Genomic DNA, 18,491 nt, shown 5'->3' with positions numbered 1-18,491 from the left:
CTTCCTATTTTCTTCCCAATCCGACTGGTGGTGGGGCGGAGGTGTGGGGAGCGAACAAGCAGCTGTATGGGTGCTTAGCTGCTGGTCAGGGTCAACCCCCCACACCTTCAAACACCAATTTACTGAGTTACATAGTTTATGCTACCACAGCACAGGGGGATGAAAAAGGGAAAGGCCAACACATTGCTTTAAAGGGCCATCACTGTTTTATGAGTTTTTCCTAAAATTTTCTGTGCCATCCAACAATCACCGAATATCTGAAGTTAAAACAAACACTCCACTTCAGTCACAGAATTACCTGCTCTACAATAGATGCCAGCCTCCCAAGAGCCAAGCCACACTCATCCCCTCGAGTCACAACAGCACTACCCAGCTTCACCACAATCCGCTTTGCATGCTTCAGCTCACTGCGGTGTGCAAATGATTTTCCATGTGCACGGCTGAGTGGCACGGTGATAAATGGGATATTGCTCCAACAACGGATGGACTCATTCCTTAATCTTTGGTTATGGCGAGGGAGATCTGTGGTTAAAGAAAGGAAAAAAAAAAATGCAGTTTTAAGTGTTTCATTCAGCCTTTAAGCCCTTGCAGTCATGTAACATTTCCTCCCTTTCCAAGGCTAAAGCTCACAATACATGCTCCTCAGTGACTGGGAATGAGAAGCTAGCTTTCAAGTCACCCAAATAAAGTGAGAACCAATAACATCTGAGCAGCACTAACCATCCCTATAAGGTATATAAGGCAATATTCCATGTGTCAGAGAGCTTTGACTCTGGGAATCAAGAAGACTGAAGGACACTGTAAAAAAGCCCATACAGCTCACATCAGAAGTAAAAGTACAAGTTTTAAAAACATTCTTCTTTGCCTTGCCTCATTAGATACAGCTAGAGAGTTTTCCTGTCTGTAGTAGCGCGGAAAGCTTGACTGTCAGGAAAAAAAAAGAAACACAGCTTTTACAACATCTCTAAGTCAGGTATTTTTGCACGTTGCCCAAGTAGGGGCAGCAGAAGGGGGATGACGGACATACGAACTGGAAGTCACCCTCCTATAGGATAAATAGGCGTTGGAGGGAGAAGAGACAGTCACAGCATGACTTAGGTAAGATACAAGAATACATAAGGCTGGCACTTTGCCCAAGACAATGAGCTAGGGAACATTTCTCAGCAAAATCTTGGTTTTCAAAATGCCTGCAAAGCACAGCAGATTAAAGAGAATAGTGACTATTAAGGTACAATCACAAGGAACAGTCTGGATCCTTTCTAAAGAGGTGGACCCAAACACATAAAATCCCAAAGTTAAGCTGAAGGAATGAAGGCAGATGAAAGCAATTCCAACATACTTCATATGAAGTTTTGCAAAGCCACAGTGAATTGTGTCTGAAGAAGGAGTCGTGCAGATAAGAATACCTGCAGTCCAAGTGTGTCAACTGGATAATTAATATAATATGGATAAGCCATATTACTTGAAAAAAAATGAAACCGCATTTCCTTATCCTCCATCTAGTTGTTCTTGTATTCAGAAACTGCATTAAACCAGGTCGACTCTTAGACAGTCTCAAAAATACCAATATAGCAAAAAAGAGGGAGAACACTTCTGATGTAATTACAGAAAAAAAGGCTACCGACACTACACTCTCTTTTGGATCAAAAGTGCAACTTAGTCAAAAGATGGCACACATTCATGGAAAAATTATAGAGAAGATCATCCTGGATGCTATTGAAAGGCATTTAAAGAACAATGCAATCATCAAGCACAGACAATATGGGTTCACAAAGGGAAGGTCCTGTTTAACTAATTCGATATCCTTCTATGATAAGGTCGCCTGCCCAGGAGATGAAGGGAAGGTAGTGGATGTAGGTTTTTTTGGATTTTAGTGAGGCTTTTGATACTGTTCCTCACAGTATCCTTCTGGACAAGTTGTCCAACTGTGAGATGAGTGGGTTCACGGTGTGCTGGGTGAAGAACTGGCTGGACAGCAGGGCTCAAAGGGTTGTAGTGAATGGGACTACATCTGGCTACCGACTGGTCACCAGCCATGTTCCTCAGGGCTCAATCCTAGCGCCAGTGCTGTTCAGCATTTTTATCAATGATCTGGATGCAGGAGTTGACTGCACCGCTAGCAAATTTGCTGATGATACTAAACTGGGAGGTGCTGTTGACTCTCTCAAGGGACAGGAGGCCTTGCAGAGGGATCTAGATAGATTGGAGCATTGGGCAATCATGAATGGCATGAAATGGAACAAGTTCAAGTGATGGATTCTGCACCAGGGACAGAGTAACACTGGACACAAGTATAAATTGAGAGAGAAAGGGACCTGGGGGTGCTGGTTGGCAGCAGGCTCAATATGAGTCAGCAGTGTGCCCTTGCAGCCAAGAGGGCAAACCGCATCCTGGGGTGCATCAAACACAGCATAACCAGCCGGTCAAAAGAGATGATTATCCTGATGTATTTAGCGTTGGTGCGGCCTTACCTTGAGTACTGTGTGCAGTGCTGGGCCCCACAATTTAAAAAGGATGTGAAGGTCCTCGAATGTGTTCAGAGGAGGGCAACAAAGCTGGTGACAGGGCTGGAAGGAATGTCCTTTGAGGAGCAGCTGAGGACTCTGGGTTTGTCTCGTTGGGAGAAAAGGAGGCTGAGGGGCGACTTCATTGCTCTCCGCAGCTTCCTGAGGAGGGGACGGGGAGAGGGAGGTGCTGACCTCTTCTCCCTGGGATCCAGGGACAGGACACATGGGGATGGCTCAAAGCTGCGTCAGAGGAGGTTCAGACTGGACATTAGGAAGCATTTCTTTACCGAGAGGGTGTTCAAACACCGGAACAGGCTTCCTGGAGAGGTGGTCGATGCGCCATGCCTGTCAGGGTTTAAGAGGCATTTGGACAATGCCCTTAATAACTTTTGATCAGCCCTGGAGTGGTCAGGCAGTCGGACTAGATGATTGCTGTAGCTCCCTTCTGACTGACCTATTCTATTCTAGTTAGTGCTAACCAACACCTCATCTGATAGATGAGATAGAGGCTTCTTCACAAATCAGTAAACTGAATCCTATGGCATGGTCAGAGTTATCCTATTTTTTTTAATCTGTTCAGTGTCTCTAATTTTGATGCTCTATAATACAAAATAGATTCATTTATAACCTAAAGTGACTATTCTGGGTGTTACTTCTGCTGGAGAAAGGCAAGAATGAACACAGTGCTACAGAAAAGAGAAACTTGTCATTTAACAATGTTTTAAATAAATCAATCTTTTGCTCATTATACACGCAGAAGAAGCTTAAACGATTAATCATAACTGAGGGCTGCACTAACACGTCACGCATATAAAAGTAGAAAATGGAATCTGGAGATGAGTTTCATTTGCCCCTCATTTTCATGAGTAAGTAAGGCCTACAATACATACGAAGGAATAGGTGAAGGAGTCCTATTTAACTGTTCTTTCCATCATTATACATTACTATATAGTATTTGCCTATCCCACACAGTATGACTAGAAAGGAGTAAAATCAATTTCTTTCCAATTCTCCTGGCCACAGCTTCAGGGTTTAGAAGGTTCCAAGAAGGCCGCTGTTGAGAGATAACCAGTATCTGAAAAGAAACCACTTATTTTTTTCAGAAAACCAAGGAAAAAGACAATGGTTCTAGAACAAGCAGAGAATTTCATTCATCTCCACTAAAGTCCTAATTGCTAACCTTGCTCTACGACTGCATAAACCTATCTTTTTTAGTTATTTTAGACCGGACCGAGATGTGAAATCAGCTCCCATGTTACATATGCAAAACATTTCTGGTGATTCAAGCCCATTAACTTGCTTCATATGCAATTATGGAGAAACTGATATAGCTATCCAGTCAACTTTTTGGACAAATAGGTTTCTAGGCATTCCAGTTTTTATATCCAGTACCTTGTCAACAGTTTCACTTCCTTAATAAAGAAGGGGAAATGTATGAAAAAGAATTAAGTATTTGGCACTGCAGATATTTTTACGTAACCTGCATGAGGCTTGCTTCTCAGGAGTAAAGAAGCAGAATTTCAAAATACATATGAGTTGAACAGGATCACAACAGAAACTGTGGAGAACAAAAGAAAACTGTGATAAAACGCTCAATCCAGTTTTAGAATGCAACTGATGAAGTAACCAGAGTTGTTCCAATACTGGATACTATGAGTAGTTTACTGACTTTGGAAAACGTGGAATATTTAGAAATATTACAAATGCAGAACTCAAGAGAGCTATAGCTCAGCAAAAACAAGTTTAGCATTTTCAAGATTTCAACATTTATTAATTCATATAAATATCAACAAAAGAGAACTGTTAACACACAGACCAATGGGAAATTAATCCTGCATGCAACATTAAACAGTTAATCTCTTGATCTAACAGAGTCTATCTATCCTTGCCTTCTCTATTTCAGACCATTAATCAAATAGCCAGTGAATGGTTCTCTCAAGTTAGGTTTTCAGGGAACAACTATTTACAGGGCACCTATGTACTTACACTCAGGTTTGTGGAAAGCATCTTTCCACTTTTATCTAATCTGAATAAATTTGAGCTTCACACCTTGCTTTACTCAAGACATCTGTGGGCTGAAAATGCAGATGGGGGAGCAGGCATAACCAGATCTTGTCTTCCAGGAATGTATGAGGTTGAAGTAAAGAAGTTTTACAGTAGCAGTACTTTCACAATGGACTATTTTGCTTGAAATGCATATCAGAATGAAAAATACACCCCCTCAGACATCCAGCCGAATATTATAAGGGAGAAATTAACATTAAGAAAGTAGAGCTTCAACTGCAGCTCACTCCAGAGGTTTTAAGTTTTGAATTATGTTAATGAGGTGATTTTCCTTTCAACATAGGAAAGAGCACAGGCATGCCCAGACATATACTGACCAACATTATTAGAAATGTGTGCTTTCTCTCATACATACATAAACGTGAAATGGCTGCGATGGAATGTGGCGATAACACAAAGCACCATCCAGGGGAACGGACAAGAGGGCTCAGAGCAGCTCGACACAACATTTTGAGATGCCTTCTGCAAATCAAGGATATCTGTAAGTCAAAAGGAAGGGAGGAGGGGGGAAAACTGGTTAAATATCAGTGAATTTCCATCTATATTTCTCTCCTCACCCGCCCCCCAACCCTAACTCCTCTTTGTCCTGTACAATCTTAACACAATTTCCTTGTGCAAGAGACAGACAGCCCACTCTCTCCATTTTGCAGAATTCTCAGACTGTGACTTAGAAGAACTGAAGGCCCCTGTTCCCTACCTGCTGGCAGAAGATCATTATTAAAGATCAAGAACAAAACATGGTTCCCCAAGAAGGGAAAAGACTATTAGTGAGAGTACCTACAATGGAGAAAAGCTGTAACTTTGTCCACAGAGAAGCCTGGAAGGGAAAAAAAAAAAAAAAAAAAAAAATGTAGAGAGGTTGTATCATCCAGACTTCTCCATACACCCCACAACAGAGCATCTACTATACTTCTCATGAATCTCAGCCCTATTCAATATAGAAGATATGCTGATTCACTTTTCCCTGAGCACTACCAAATGACAAGATGTTAACCATGATTACAAGTAAGGACACCCATTTCCAAGGTATTTGGTGTTAGTTTCCCTTGACTGAACTTGTAAACACTCAGGATTCTTGTAACTCAAAATCCACTAGAGCAAGTACCCAGCAAACAAGGGATACACAATTAGCAATTTCCTATGACAGGTCTAGTTGAAGTAATGCATCTAGTATCACAAAGGAAACAAAGGAGATTAACAAGAATCCACTTCTCCCAGACAGTGCTTAAGCCATGAAACCTCTCCTTCCCCTTTTGCAAAATTCTGCTTCCTTTACTTGCTTTCAATCCATCCCTCTGCACTATTGGAATAGAGCAAACATTGCACAAGCTGTCGTAGGGAGAAGGTATTGAGGAAAGGACAAGGAAAACTCATAGTAACCGTGTTGGAAGACTGCTATTATAAATACCACGACAATTACAGCACCTGGCAGTTCTGGCATACGTGTACACGAACACTTGAAGTTGCTTCATTACCCTGCATCAGTGTGTTGTTATTATACCTCATCATAATCTTTACTAAAATATACAGCTCTACATAAGACAAGCCAGCCACCAGCAGATAATGGTTCTCCTGTTTTGTCTCGTAAAGATTACATAGCATAGCATTTTAACAATATTAACCTGCAATGTCCCTCCAGTTCTGTATTTCATCTGAAATGGCGGTCTTGACCACTGGCAGAATGAGGCAGACAAAGGACTCGGAGCAGATGATACAACTGAGCAAGTAGTCCAAGTTTTCTTCTCATAACAGAGCAAGCTTAAAGGAGTTGGTGAACAGTACCAGCTTAGACATTCCCTCTTTGAACTCTTACCAGGCACCTCATGTACCCGCCTCTGGGGGCACACCAATTCCCACTGTTCATAGGTCTGGCTGTTTGACCCTTCCACCTTGAAGTTCACCCTGGCATCTACTGGCAGCTATCACCTTCCCAGTAGGGTCTTAGTTGTGTCTCAGAGTTGTGCTCAGAGTCCAGCAGCTCCTGACAACCTGAACTGGCAAATGGCAGGTCCTTTATCCAGAGCCCCTTCCACCATAATTATCCTGAGTGGAACTGCTAGCTCCTCTTCAGCTCCCTTCACTGACCATCTCCCTTAGGGAACAGAACCAGGCACTCTACCTGAAGTCTCACCCCCAGACATTTCCTGTTACAACCTCTCCTGTCAGGCCTTCGACTCTCACTACAATAATAACCTTCACCTGGTGTTGCACTGTCACTAGAATACTAGCCAGCTCAAGCTGCGTTATCTCCGCTGCTCCTACTGATCTGCCAGAGAACCACTTCACACTCTCGCTACAGGGCTCCTTGCAACTAAGAGCAACCTCGTCCTTCTGGAAGACTGCCTCCTGCTTCCCTTTGCCAGAGACAACTTTGCTAAGAGTGAGCAGACAATAAGGAGCGAGAAGCGGCAGACAGTGTGAATCTTTTGAAGGAAAAAGATCAGAAAGAAATAGCACGTTTTTGAAACTAGCTTGTGAGAAAAGGCAAGGAGACTAAGTTAACAAGAAGACAGAAACAGAAATTTTAAAGCAGCTGCAGACATCAAGAAAAGAGAGAGAGATATGTAAAATGGGAATGATGCTGCCAGAAAGAACAGATAGAGCACAGGGCACGCTTTAAATTACAAGCTTTCTTTCAGGCTAGTCCGAGGCTGCAGAACAACTCCTTTCTCTCCTCTCACTCAATCAAGGATTTAAAGTTAATTTCAACCCTCATTTTCCATTCCACTCCCATTTCCATACCTGGAATGGTTCTAGTCTTCACTAACTGACGAAAAAAGGTACATAATTTTAAAAAAAAAAAAAACAACAAAAAAACCCCTTCTGCCTTACTTGGAGGGGAGGGAGCAATACAAAGAAATGCAAAGTGCATTATTGAGGTATTTCTCCAAGACACTAGCATTAGCTTAAAATTTTTTTTTTTGTTACCAGAAAAACCTACTCCTTCCAAACTAGTCTCCAAACCTGACTTTAAAAGATATCATTCTCCCATTATTTCTTTAAATAATAAAAGTTATCCTTACATTATTGCTCATAGAAAGCAATACTATTGGCTAGTTTTCATGAATTTATTATCTTCGTAACAGCTGTTAAGTAGCACAGTACATTTAGACTCTGTTCCAGCTCAGTGTAAAAAGACTTAGTCACTTTCAAGCAATCAGAGGTCTCAAATCCTAAAACTGGTGCCTTTAACAACAACAATCTATAACACTGATTCTTCAGTCTGTTGGCTGCAGGCCCATGGGATGTCCACAACCATTTGCAGTGAGTTGATAAAATAAAACTAAATAAATTTTTTTCACAGTTTTATATATAAAGGCCGATATCTCAACTAAGTGTTAGGACATTCCACAAGTGAAAAAAAATCTGGAAAGCAAACTCCTATAGAAAGAGCTATACTGTACTACACTTAAGCAATTAAGCAGAGATAAATCAAGTTCCAAGGAAGTGCACACAATTTTAACAAAGTAAGTCTTTATCATAAACACAAATAAGTCCTCTGTAAGATTCAGGAGGTTTTGTTATTTAAACAGCTTTGTTACCTTACCAACTAAAACTTTTGTAAGGAAAAAAAAAAAAATCTGCAGTTCTTAGTGCAAACTCAAAAAAAGAAACCTTCCCAGGGGGAAGCCAGTTCAGAAGAACTGATTAAAATAAAGAAAAGCTTCAAATAAATTGCCTTCAGGGCAGTTCGCAAATAGCTTTGCCCAAGTTCTACAGAAGTTATACACACAGAGAACAGGCAATTCAAAGCAACACGTACCACGCATTTCTCTTCTATCGAGAATCCATTCTAGCAGGGCAGTGTGGTCACGGCAGCCTGCATCTACTGGCATTGCCTTGTGCAGCAGAACAAAACCCTGCCACCGGCCCGTTAGAACCCTACTTTCGATCTGAGCACCTCACCTGCAGAAGTTCAGTACCGTTCCATTTCGTTACACCTCGTCTACAGAGAGGTTAAGCAGCGCAAGCAGGGCTGTACAGCACCAGCACCAGCGGCAGGACTAGGACCTCCAGCTGCCTGCCCCGGAAAGGGCAAGCTGAGGAGCTGAGCGAGTCACAAGCAGCAGCACCCGCTCCAGCGCAGGCAGGAAGTTCAGCTTAACAAAACGCAGGGGCGGACAAATTACTCGTGGCACGTTTATCAGTGACACCTACAGCGTCGCTCCTTGCCCGAGCCCCTAGATCCGCCAGAACGTCCGTACCTGACCCCTCCCGCGGCAGCTGTGACACCGGTTCCCGGGAGAGGCAGCACCTGCGGGGTGCCGGGCGGCAGAGGAGGCCGCGCCCCCGCGGCGGCAGCCGGAGGCGGGCCCTGCTGACGCGCCGCAGCCAATCCGCGGCCTCGCGGCAGCAGGAGCCACATCAGCGCTGCACGGGCCGAGACCAACCGCCGGCTGACGTAACCTCCGCGGCGCCGGCTTCACCCCGCCCAGCACGCACACTTCCCGCCCGCGGCCCCAGGGTGATGTAACGCTGCTCCACGTTGCAGCACAAAATCCAGGGCTGTGCAGGTTACAGCATTACAGCTGTTTTCTGTCTCGTCCCAGACCAGTCCAGACAGTCCCACCCACCGCACAGGCTGCCTGGCCATCTCCCGCACCCAGCCTCCCCTGACCTCGGTTCTCCCTGCTCCCGGGGGTTCGCAGTCGGATGCAGACAGCAGATGAACGGGTTCGTCAGCAAACTTCTGAGAGTGGCTTTACCTCCTTAGGCCCTTTACCTCCTGTGTTTTTTCCACGGTAGCCCAAACCCCTCCACAAGGCCAAGAGTGCTGGCTTTGCTCTTCACGTATCTCCCCTATCGCATTTGCATTCATTTCTAAATTAAGAGAATCACAGAATCATTTAGGTTGGAAAAGACCCTTAAGATCATCGAGTCCAACCGTAAACCTAACGCTGCCAAGCCCACCACTAAACCATGTCCCTAAGTGCCACATCTACACGTCTTCTAAATACCTCCAGGGATGGTGAAAATACGCAGCTTTGCAGTTCTGGAAAATTTTGGTTCCCTTGTGCTGTGCATTGTAATATGCTTTTAAGATACACTTTGTATCAGCTGTAAAGTCTTTTCACTGCTGTGTTCCTAGATCATTTATGAAAATGGGAGTGGCACAACATCTCATGCTGTATGACTAGTAATCATCATTCACTTAGAAGGGATAAATTTGTCCTTATGTTGGTTTCCATCCTTGTTAGCTGATTAAGATACTTATGTTCCTAAGGGCCAAGTGCAACTTTTCTACTTTAGTATCTAACATTGCTCAGGCTCTTAATCTTGGTTTTCTCTTTATCTAGGCAGTTCCCACTTATTGCTCAGAAGCCCTCTTATGCCAGTCCCAGAGTTCAGTAAATCAGTCCCAGCTATCTCGGAGTTTTTAGTTATTCTGTTCTGTCTCACTATAGAGAGCCCTCTGGTGTCATCCCCTTCCTGCCCATCCAGTTCCACCTCCGCTTTGCCATTTCCATTGCATCTCTCTCTTAGGCTTTCAAAAATCCCTTTTTATGCTCCCATCCATCTTCTTTACACCTTCCCTTGAGGTGTTTGTACATACTGATGAGATCCCCCCCGAGCCGCCTTCTCCAGGCTAAACAGTCCCAGCTCTCTCAGCCTTTCCTCCTATGAGATATGCTCTAGTCCCTTCATCATTTTTGCGGCCCTTCATTGGACTCTTTCCCCAGTGTCCATGTCTCTCTCGTACTGGGGAGCCCAGAACTGGGCACAGTACTCCTGGTGTGGCCTCACCAGTGCTGAGTAGAGGGGAAGGATCATCTCCCTCGACCTGCTGGCAACACTCCTCCTAAGGCAGCCCAGGACACTGTTAGCCACCTTTGCGGCAAGGGCACGCTGCTGGCTTGTGTTGAACTTGGTGTCCACGAGGACCCCAGGTCCTCCTCTGAAAAGCTGCTTCCTAGCTGCTTTAATGATAAAAAGAGCATGCCTGACACACCGCTCAGTTGACAAATTCTTGTTGGAGTTTTTCTGCAGAAAATAGTACCTCAAATTTTTTAATGGGACAAAGCAATTTTTTTTTTTTTCCCCTGGCTTTGCTCATGGACGTTTCTGAGCTTTCTTTGGTGAAAGCTTGTAAAGTGCGCAGCTTTGCAGTTTTGGAAAATTTCAGTCCTGATAATTAAAGTTTGGCAGAAATGAAAGGAACTGAAAATATAGTCTTAAAATTTGAAATCAGGAAAACACAGTAATAGGCAATGCTACCGATTTTTAGTTATTCTGTTTCTATGGCAGCAACTTCTTATGGCAGCATGTTTTATTTGAGATGATTGGTTTGAAAATAAAAATCATGAGATGTGAACATATTGAAATAGGAAAACAATGTACTGATTTATAAAAACCATATTCAAATTGCATTAACAATTTTTTTGTTCTGTTCTAGGAAGAGTTTGAAAAGTTTGTGCTGTTTTTTTTATGAAGGCAATCGATTTTGCCACCCATGATCCAAGGTAGGCCCTACTGATAGGATTAACTCTTTAAATCTCAGGAAATGCTACTGAGTTAGTAGGTTTTCATAGTTGTTTGTCTCAGATTTTCACTAGGTAGTCTGGAGTTGTGTTGTTTGGGATTTTTTTTTGCTTTTGTGGATTTTCCTTCCATTTTGTTACTGCACTTCTGTAACCGCTGTGCGTGCCGCAACAATATAATAATACTGAACAGTCTCAAATAGACAGGATGAATCAGCCTGTTTGAGGTTGGTAGATAGCTCTGAGCATTTCTTCCCCTTTTATATTTATACTCTGTAGAAGGAGAGCACCATGTTAGCTTATTTTAAGGGGCTAATTACTGGGTAGAGTGTAGTTGCAAGAGTTACCGTATTCTCGTGCTGTACTTGTGTTCTCAGTCCTTAGTCGGGATTGGTTCTCATCTAAACACATAGGAAAGGTTCCAATTTTTGCTTCTTAGAAGTGTCTTAAAATACTCCAGCTGTAATTTTATGTTTATCTAAGTCCATGAAATACTAAATTCTTGATTCTTGTTTTTCAGATATTATTTTTTGATATATAATGCCTCAGTTCTTTATTGGCAACTCGTGAGGCCATATCTTAAGCCTGGATTCCGTTATTGTCTTATTCCCAGCCTTTCTCAGATTGTTAAAGCGTTAAGCCAAACTGAAGAGCAAGACAATGAATGGACAGCAGAACTCATGATGTAGGTTTAATTGTATTTTTTCACATGGGCATTCTGTGGTCCTCTTGTACATGTGGCTGCCACCTGAGGTAGTCTTTAATAATGTATATTTCGTGGGTAACATTGTAGATACATTTATTGTGGAAAGCTTAATTCATAACTCTTAAAGATATATAAATGCATGCTTAACGTAAAAGGGGCGTCATTGTAATATTTACTTTGAGGTTAAAATTTTAGTGGCAGAGGCAGTTAGGCCCTAGGTCTGATCTGAATTATCACAGTCATTTTGGATGGGGTGTTTGAGTCACTGCTTACGTGCAGTCCTTTTAAGTGAGGAGACAGACAAACTCCCGTTTTCTTTAAGAACTATTTTCTTCAGGTAAAGAAACATAACCTTTAAATAGAGAAACAAAGATCTCTTCTGTCCTCTGATCCCTGAAGAGAAAGGAACAGCCTGGTAAGGATGTGAGAACATATTCAGGATGCTTTCTAATTTCCTCCTTCATTATGAAGATTTTAAATATATTGACCTAAGTTATCTTTCTCACTATTTTTTTCCTCTTGTTAACCCATAACTGGATGTTGAAATGAAACTTTATGAAAAATCAGTGAGCAAAATAAGTATTTGTATTGCAAGTACAGCAATTGACAATACAGAGATGAGTTACCGTCAGTAGTGATGTGGTTTTTATATGTCAGTCACGTGCTGTAATGTACAATTTGGTACTGTATGGTTCTTATCAATGTAATTAGTTTAGGTCAAGCTTTTTCCTTTCTAATTAGTATTATATCCAGTTTTCTTCAGGGCTGCCCCTGCTAATTTGGATATACTGCTTGGCCTAATGTTTCAAAGCATGAATGAAATAGGTCTTATGCAAAATAACAGCTCAAAAGTTATGAAAAGGAGAATAACTTGCATAAACAAGGCTATTAAGGTTTCAACCAACAGGTTTCCTTTATGGGAGTTAATGAAGGGAAATAGATTGTTATTTGAGAGTTAAACCTCCCACTCCCAACAGGGTGAATTCACAGGATCTCTTTCAGTATTATGCAAAAAAAAAAGAATTAAAAATCTAATAATTTTAGGGAAGAGATTAGTAATCTAGGGTTGGATAAAAATGCCTTCCACATTTATGTCTGTCATAACTGAAATTTTTCAACCAATTTCATGTTTTATTCAGGAAATATATAGGGTTTTTTTATATATATACACACACACACTGTTCAGAAGTGTATAGTGTAATTTACACTGAATTAAATAATTAATTCTAGTCAGATCTTTAGCAATTCGTATTTCACGGAAGACAATTTGTGGCTGAAGGAGTATGTTGTAGTTATTTTCCCCATTTCAGGGACATTCTTATTAAGCATGACTGAAAGTCCTTATTGCTTGTATAAGGAAATGAAAAATGCAACCTGATTAAATGTAGTTTTAAAAGATAGGTACAAATACAGAGTTTTTAAATAGACATGTATGTTGTTACTTTCTGCTGTAGTGGTGGGTTTTAAGTGACTGAACAAATTAATACTTTTTGATACGTTGCCTTTAAATACATTTATCCGTAATGAGAATAGCAGAAAGGTACATGTTAATGTATTATACAATATGCCTAAATAATTCTCAGTGTATCTATTGAAAATATCGTTGTTTGTTTGAGCTATGTACGAGTGGTCTCAATCTGACTTCCCATTGCGTGTTCAGTGGTGTATATATGATGACACCCGCAGACTTATTTTTCAGACATCATCAGTGGGTTGTTCGGATGGTAGAATTTAAATATTTTTGTGTTTAAATGTGGTCACTTCTGCTAAGAAAAAATACGTGTGAAGGAGTTTTCTTCAGGCAGAGCAGAGGGTTTTAGCAGCATAGCCCTGGAAACCTTTTTTCCTGGGAAGTATGGGATCCGAGTTAGAAGATTAGTTTTCCTTTAATTCTTTAGAATGTGAGAGCCTTTGACAATGGAGGTTGACTAAATTGCTTGAGTTAACAGTCCTGAGTTATAACAAAGCATACATTTTCTCAGTGAGAGGCCCCTGGTTCTGCCGTCTTCACAGAACAGCTGAGGTTGGAAAGGACCTCTCAAGATCACCTAGTCCAACCCTCCTGCTCAAGCATCTTGGTACAATATAGTCGATAGTTGTTGAGAGCGGTGTGTCATTTTTTTGTGGAGTGGCTACATATATTTAAGGCTGATACTGGCTTCTTTGGAGGGTATAATTGTATAAATGATGTGTGTGCCCAGATTATTCTATCATTTTAATCTAACTGAAAGGCTTAAATGATTAAGTCCTTGATTTAGATGAGAAGTGAAGCTGTGCTGTGGAAATTTAGATCATATACATATTACATGTATATGTATAAGGTATATGCTAATATAATCTGCTCAATGTCTCTGACAGCTGTTCACTATCAAGAAGAAGTTTTATTATTACAAATTCAGGCAAAAATAAGGTCCTAATGTTCCTTTTTTTTGAATATAATTGTAGGTTTACGGATCTGATATTCAGAGTTAGACCTTTTGGCAGACTTTACTTGTTTTTAGAATCACAAAATCATTTAGGTTGGAAACGACCTTTAAGATCATCAAGTCCTACCGTAAACCCAACACTGCCAAGTCCACCACTAAACCATGTCCCCAAGCACCGCATCTACACGTCTTTTAAATACCTCCAGGGATGGTGACTCAACCACTTCCCTGGGCAGCCTGTTCCAAGGCTTGACAGCCCTTTCGGTGAAGAAATTTTTCCTAATATCCAATCTAAACCTCCCCTGGCGCAACTTGAGGCCGTCTCCTGTCACCCTATCGCTTGTTACTTGGGAGAAGAGACCGACCCCCACCTGGCTACAACCTCCTTTCAGGTAGTTGTACAGTGCAATGAGGTCTCCCCTCAGCCTCCCTTTCTCCAGGGAGTTCCCTCAGCCGCTCCCCATCAGACTTGTTCTCCAGGCCCTTCACCAGCTTCGTTGCCCTTCTCTGGACACGCTCCAGCACCTCCATGTCCTTCTTGTAGTGAGGGGCCCGAAACTGAACACAGGATTCGAGGTGCGGCCTCACCAGTGCCGAGTACAGGGGGACAATCACTGCCCTAGTCCTGCTGGCCACACTATTTCTGATACAAGCCAGGATGCTGTCGGCCTTCTTGGCCACTTGGGCACACTGCTGGCTCATATTCACCCACTTGTTGGCCAACATGCCCAAGTCCTTTTCTGCCAGGCAGCTTTCCAGCCACTCTTCCCAAAGCCTGTAGCATTGCATGGGGTTGTTTTGACCCAAATGCAGGATACAGCACTTTGCCTGTTGAACCTCGTACAATTGGCCATCGAGCCAGCCTGTCCATATCCCTCTGTACAGCCTTTCTACCCTCAAGCAGATCAACACTCCTGCCCAACTTGGTGTCATCTGCAAGAACTCTTACGACCATAAGTCTACAGTTTCTTATCTTCAAAGATACTACAAAATTCATAGTAGTTCCTCAGTTCAACTCAGATACTAGTTATACTGTCTGTCTATACCTATTTTACCACTGTTATATTCCTATTTTCCTATTAGAATTCAAACAAATTCCAACAGCACTAATTCTCATGTTGTTATAAGACAGTATTTGGGGTTTTGTTTGTTTTGTGGGATGTTTTTGTTTGTTTGGGGGTTGTTTATTTGGGGTTAGTTTTTTGTTTGTTTTGTGTTTGTTTTTTTTTTTTATCTTTAACACATCACCTTTTGGGATCAGGAAACAATCTTCTCAAAGTCTCATGACTGTGGAGAAAACATCATGAAGAGTGAACAATATTCAAGTGGTGGGGGTAGGGTTCAAGACACTTGCAAAAACCTCAATGTCTCAAGAATTAATAGAAGACCCCACTCACAATTATCTGACATTAAGGTTTCACTATCTCCACACGAGGGAAAACCAACCAACCCCTGCAAAAACCCCAAAATAAATACAAGGTCATCATTTTGTTAGAAGACTATCTGGAGATCTCCCTTTCGCCAGAAGCGGAATTTGGTTTAATCATCATAGCACATGTAAGCCCTGCTCTCCCCTCCTCCCCACACCAATTATTAGCAAAGATAAGCCTGATGTGTATAATTGCAGAATAAAGACAACGCCAACACCAGCATGTTGGTCATTCACAAAAAAAAAAGAACAGTGATTAAAGATGTATCACAGTAGCTGATTTTTTACGTTAAGCCAAGCCTTCATTTTGATTTTTAGACAGCTAACAAGAAACTGGAATGCCCTCATTTTAGGCTCACCTGGCCAATTTTTAGCACACACAACTTCTTTGAACTGTGCTTCCAAATAAAAAGCAACAGGTTCCCCCCAACCCCTGCAGATACTGAGGAGCTGCTTTTCTTTTCCAGACACTGAAATAGAGGAAGAATTGGTAAGAGAAAATGAGCAGCAACTAAATCGGTACTTTCATTTGCCACATGAAACCAGTGCTTTTCATGGAAGGATGCTTGTTAGTGGCAAGGAATCCTAGATTTCCTACCTGGTTGGCAGTTATTTACCTCAGCGTACAGCAAGCATAGTAGGAAGTGAGCAATGGCAAACTGTGGTTTCAGATAGTTAAGGCTAGTGAACACCTTCAGTAATCTTAAAAAGTTCCATCTTTGAGAAAAAAGCATGGAACCATCTTGATGGTATTAACAATCTGTGTAGGCATACATGCTATAGTCCACCTTCAGTCCTAGACACAGTTGCAACAAACACAGGTGTATCTCTGTGCAAAGACTTTCTTTCCCCACCTAATTAAAAAAAAAAACAAAACAACCACACAGGGTAGCTGCTTTCATCAAGATTACTAAGTGAGGAACATAAGGACACAGGTTAATTTAATCAAGCGCTAGTCCTCACTAAGAAACCTCAAGATAGGGTTAGTTAGCCATTTCCTTCCTCCTAACATCATCTCTCTTCTCTTGCCTGGATCAAATCTGGCTACTTTCTTCTACCACCTGTTCTCAGCACTGAGCAGCAAAACATCAGGTTCCACCAGCTGTTAAGGACAAAGATGACAGAACCATCATCCTAGTTCTGTTCCAGTTTCCCTACAGCCATCAAATGAAGGTTGTACAAGTGCCAAAGATCATTCAGGTAAAGCAATGGAGACTGAATAAAAATTTTGTAATAGTTATAGTTTGTAGAGTGACAATAGTGCCACTAAGCGACAAGATGCAAATCAAGCCCCTGGACACATGTTCATATCCAGGAGAAACTGTAGCCAGGGAAAAGCAAGGAGAGAATGAAAAGAAGTCTTGAAAAATGTAGACTGAAGTCAGCACTCTTGTTTAATATTTCACGAGAAAGACTGACTTCTACATTTAGTACCCTGGGTGTCAGCCTCTCTTCCAGAAACTTTATTTGCACTTTTTTGCCCTACTAATTTTTTGTTATTCATACCCTCCATATCCAAAGCCCCATTGTGGAACCTCTTCAACAACTGGCAACAGTTAAGCCAGCCAGCCACAACTTCCTAAGAAAAACTAGGGAATATTCACCAACTGTAGGATTTATTTCTAAGCCCCTGTCCTATCATTTCTCCAAGAAGAGCACCACTCAAAAAGCATCTCAACCTCAGGGAACTGTGTGTGCTCAGCTCAGCATTCCCTCCACTTCCTTATTTTTAAGCCATTTGCCTTTACCTATCTTTCCTTTTTTATTTTCTGCCCTCACAATGTGTTTCCCTCTTTTTTGGGGGTTGGGGAGAAACAAGATGGCATTCAGTTTCTATAAAGGATAAGCTGATGCCCAAATCCTAATGGGGAAAATAAGAAATAAAATAAAACACACCAGTAGAAGAGCAGTCTGTCAGATAAAGTACATGGGCAGGACAAGAAAGCAATTAAAGCTACCTCAAGACTCTCCTGGTCTCCAGCTTTGTGTGGCTCTGGGGCTATTCAGCTTCTCCACACCACTCATGATTTTACAGACTTGTAGTGAAACCACCCCTTCATTCCTCCTTCTGCTGTGATGCTCAAGTTGTCCCTAAACAATTCTAGCACTAGAAGTGCACCAGTTTTGCCACCCCTCCTGCTCAAGCTGCAGTTCCTACCCGCCTCCGAACACCTTGATCATGGTAATATTCTGGTCAGAGACCAACTGACCCACTTGTCTATACAGTCATGTGAGTACTAGCACCAGCAAGAGAGAAGCACAGCAACTCCTTAGACTGCCACTAATATATCAGTATAGGATGCTCTTGCTCTCCTTATATCAAGGCTATTTCATATATACAATCATCTCATTGCTCGTCTTCCTCCTCCCTGATTATCCTAAATAGAGTACAGCATATTACCCAAAGGAGAGTCCAGAACTGCAGGGAGTACTCAAGCGTGGACAAAGCAAGGATTTATATAGTGGCATGATATGGTCTTTTATTCTGCACTTCATTCCTTACCTGATCATTTCTACTATTCTATTTGCTTTTTGACTTTCGCTACACCTTGAACTGACTTTTCAGAGTATCATCCACAGTGACTCTCAGATGGTTTTTTCCCGGGATGCTGCAGAAACACGTAAAAATATCATTGCTTTCATATTCCTACAAATACAACATGCAACAGAGTAGCTGAAAAAATATTGAAGCTAAGCCTGAAAGATGCTCGCTCTGCTATTGAACACACTTCTCATAACAACCCTGGCAGAGTAGCTTAGAAGAGGAAGGTAATACAGCAAACAAACAAATAAACAAAGCAGTTAACACAACAAAAATTATTCACTGACACAAATACAGAAAAGGTAACACACTTTCTAAAGTGACTAAATCTAAATACT

The 18,491-nt window shown here is 41.8% G+C and overlaps 1 protein-coding gene across 14 annotated transcripts in view; it reads right to left on the bottom strand.

The window, feature by feature from the left end:
• ALDH18A1 (aldehyde dehydrogenase 18 family member A1) overlaps positions 1-18,491 on the bottom strand; it is a 45,350-nt gene that overhangs the window by 25,625 nt on the left and 1,234 nt on the right. For 2 of the 14 annotated variants that reach the window (XM_075155331.1, XM_075155332.1), the window contains exons 1-3: positions 5,353-5,596; positions 4,927-5,050; positions 299-522 (exon numbers count right to left, since the gene is read on the bottom strand). In XM_075155331.1, coding sequence (XP_075011432.1) covers positions 299-522; positions 4,927-5,050; positions 5,353-5,472 — 468 coding nt within the window. In that variant the 5' untranslated portion in view covers positions 5,473-5,596. Of the gene's footprint in view, positions 1-298; positions 523-2,471; positions 2,642-4,926; positions 5,051-5,348; positions 5,597-8,334; positions 8,617-8,729; positions 8,954-18,491 lie in introns of those variants that run through there. The other 12 variants (XM_075155336.1, XM_075155334.1, XM_075155339.1 and 9 more) reach the window with 12 other exon arrangements.

Source organism: Calonectris borealis, chromosome 7 (assembly GCF_964195595.1).
Source record: "Calonectris borealis chromosome 7, bCalBor7.hap1.2, whole genome shotgun sequence".
NCBI lineage: Eukaryota > Metazoa > Chordata > Aves > Procellariiformes > Procellariidae > Calonectris > Calonectris borealis.
This window is presented reverse-complemented; position numbering and strand designations above follow the sequence as displayed.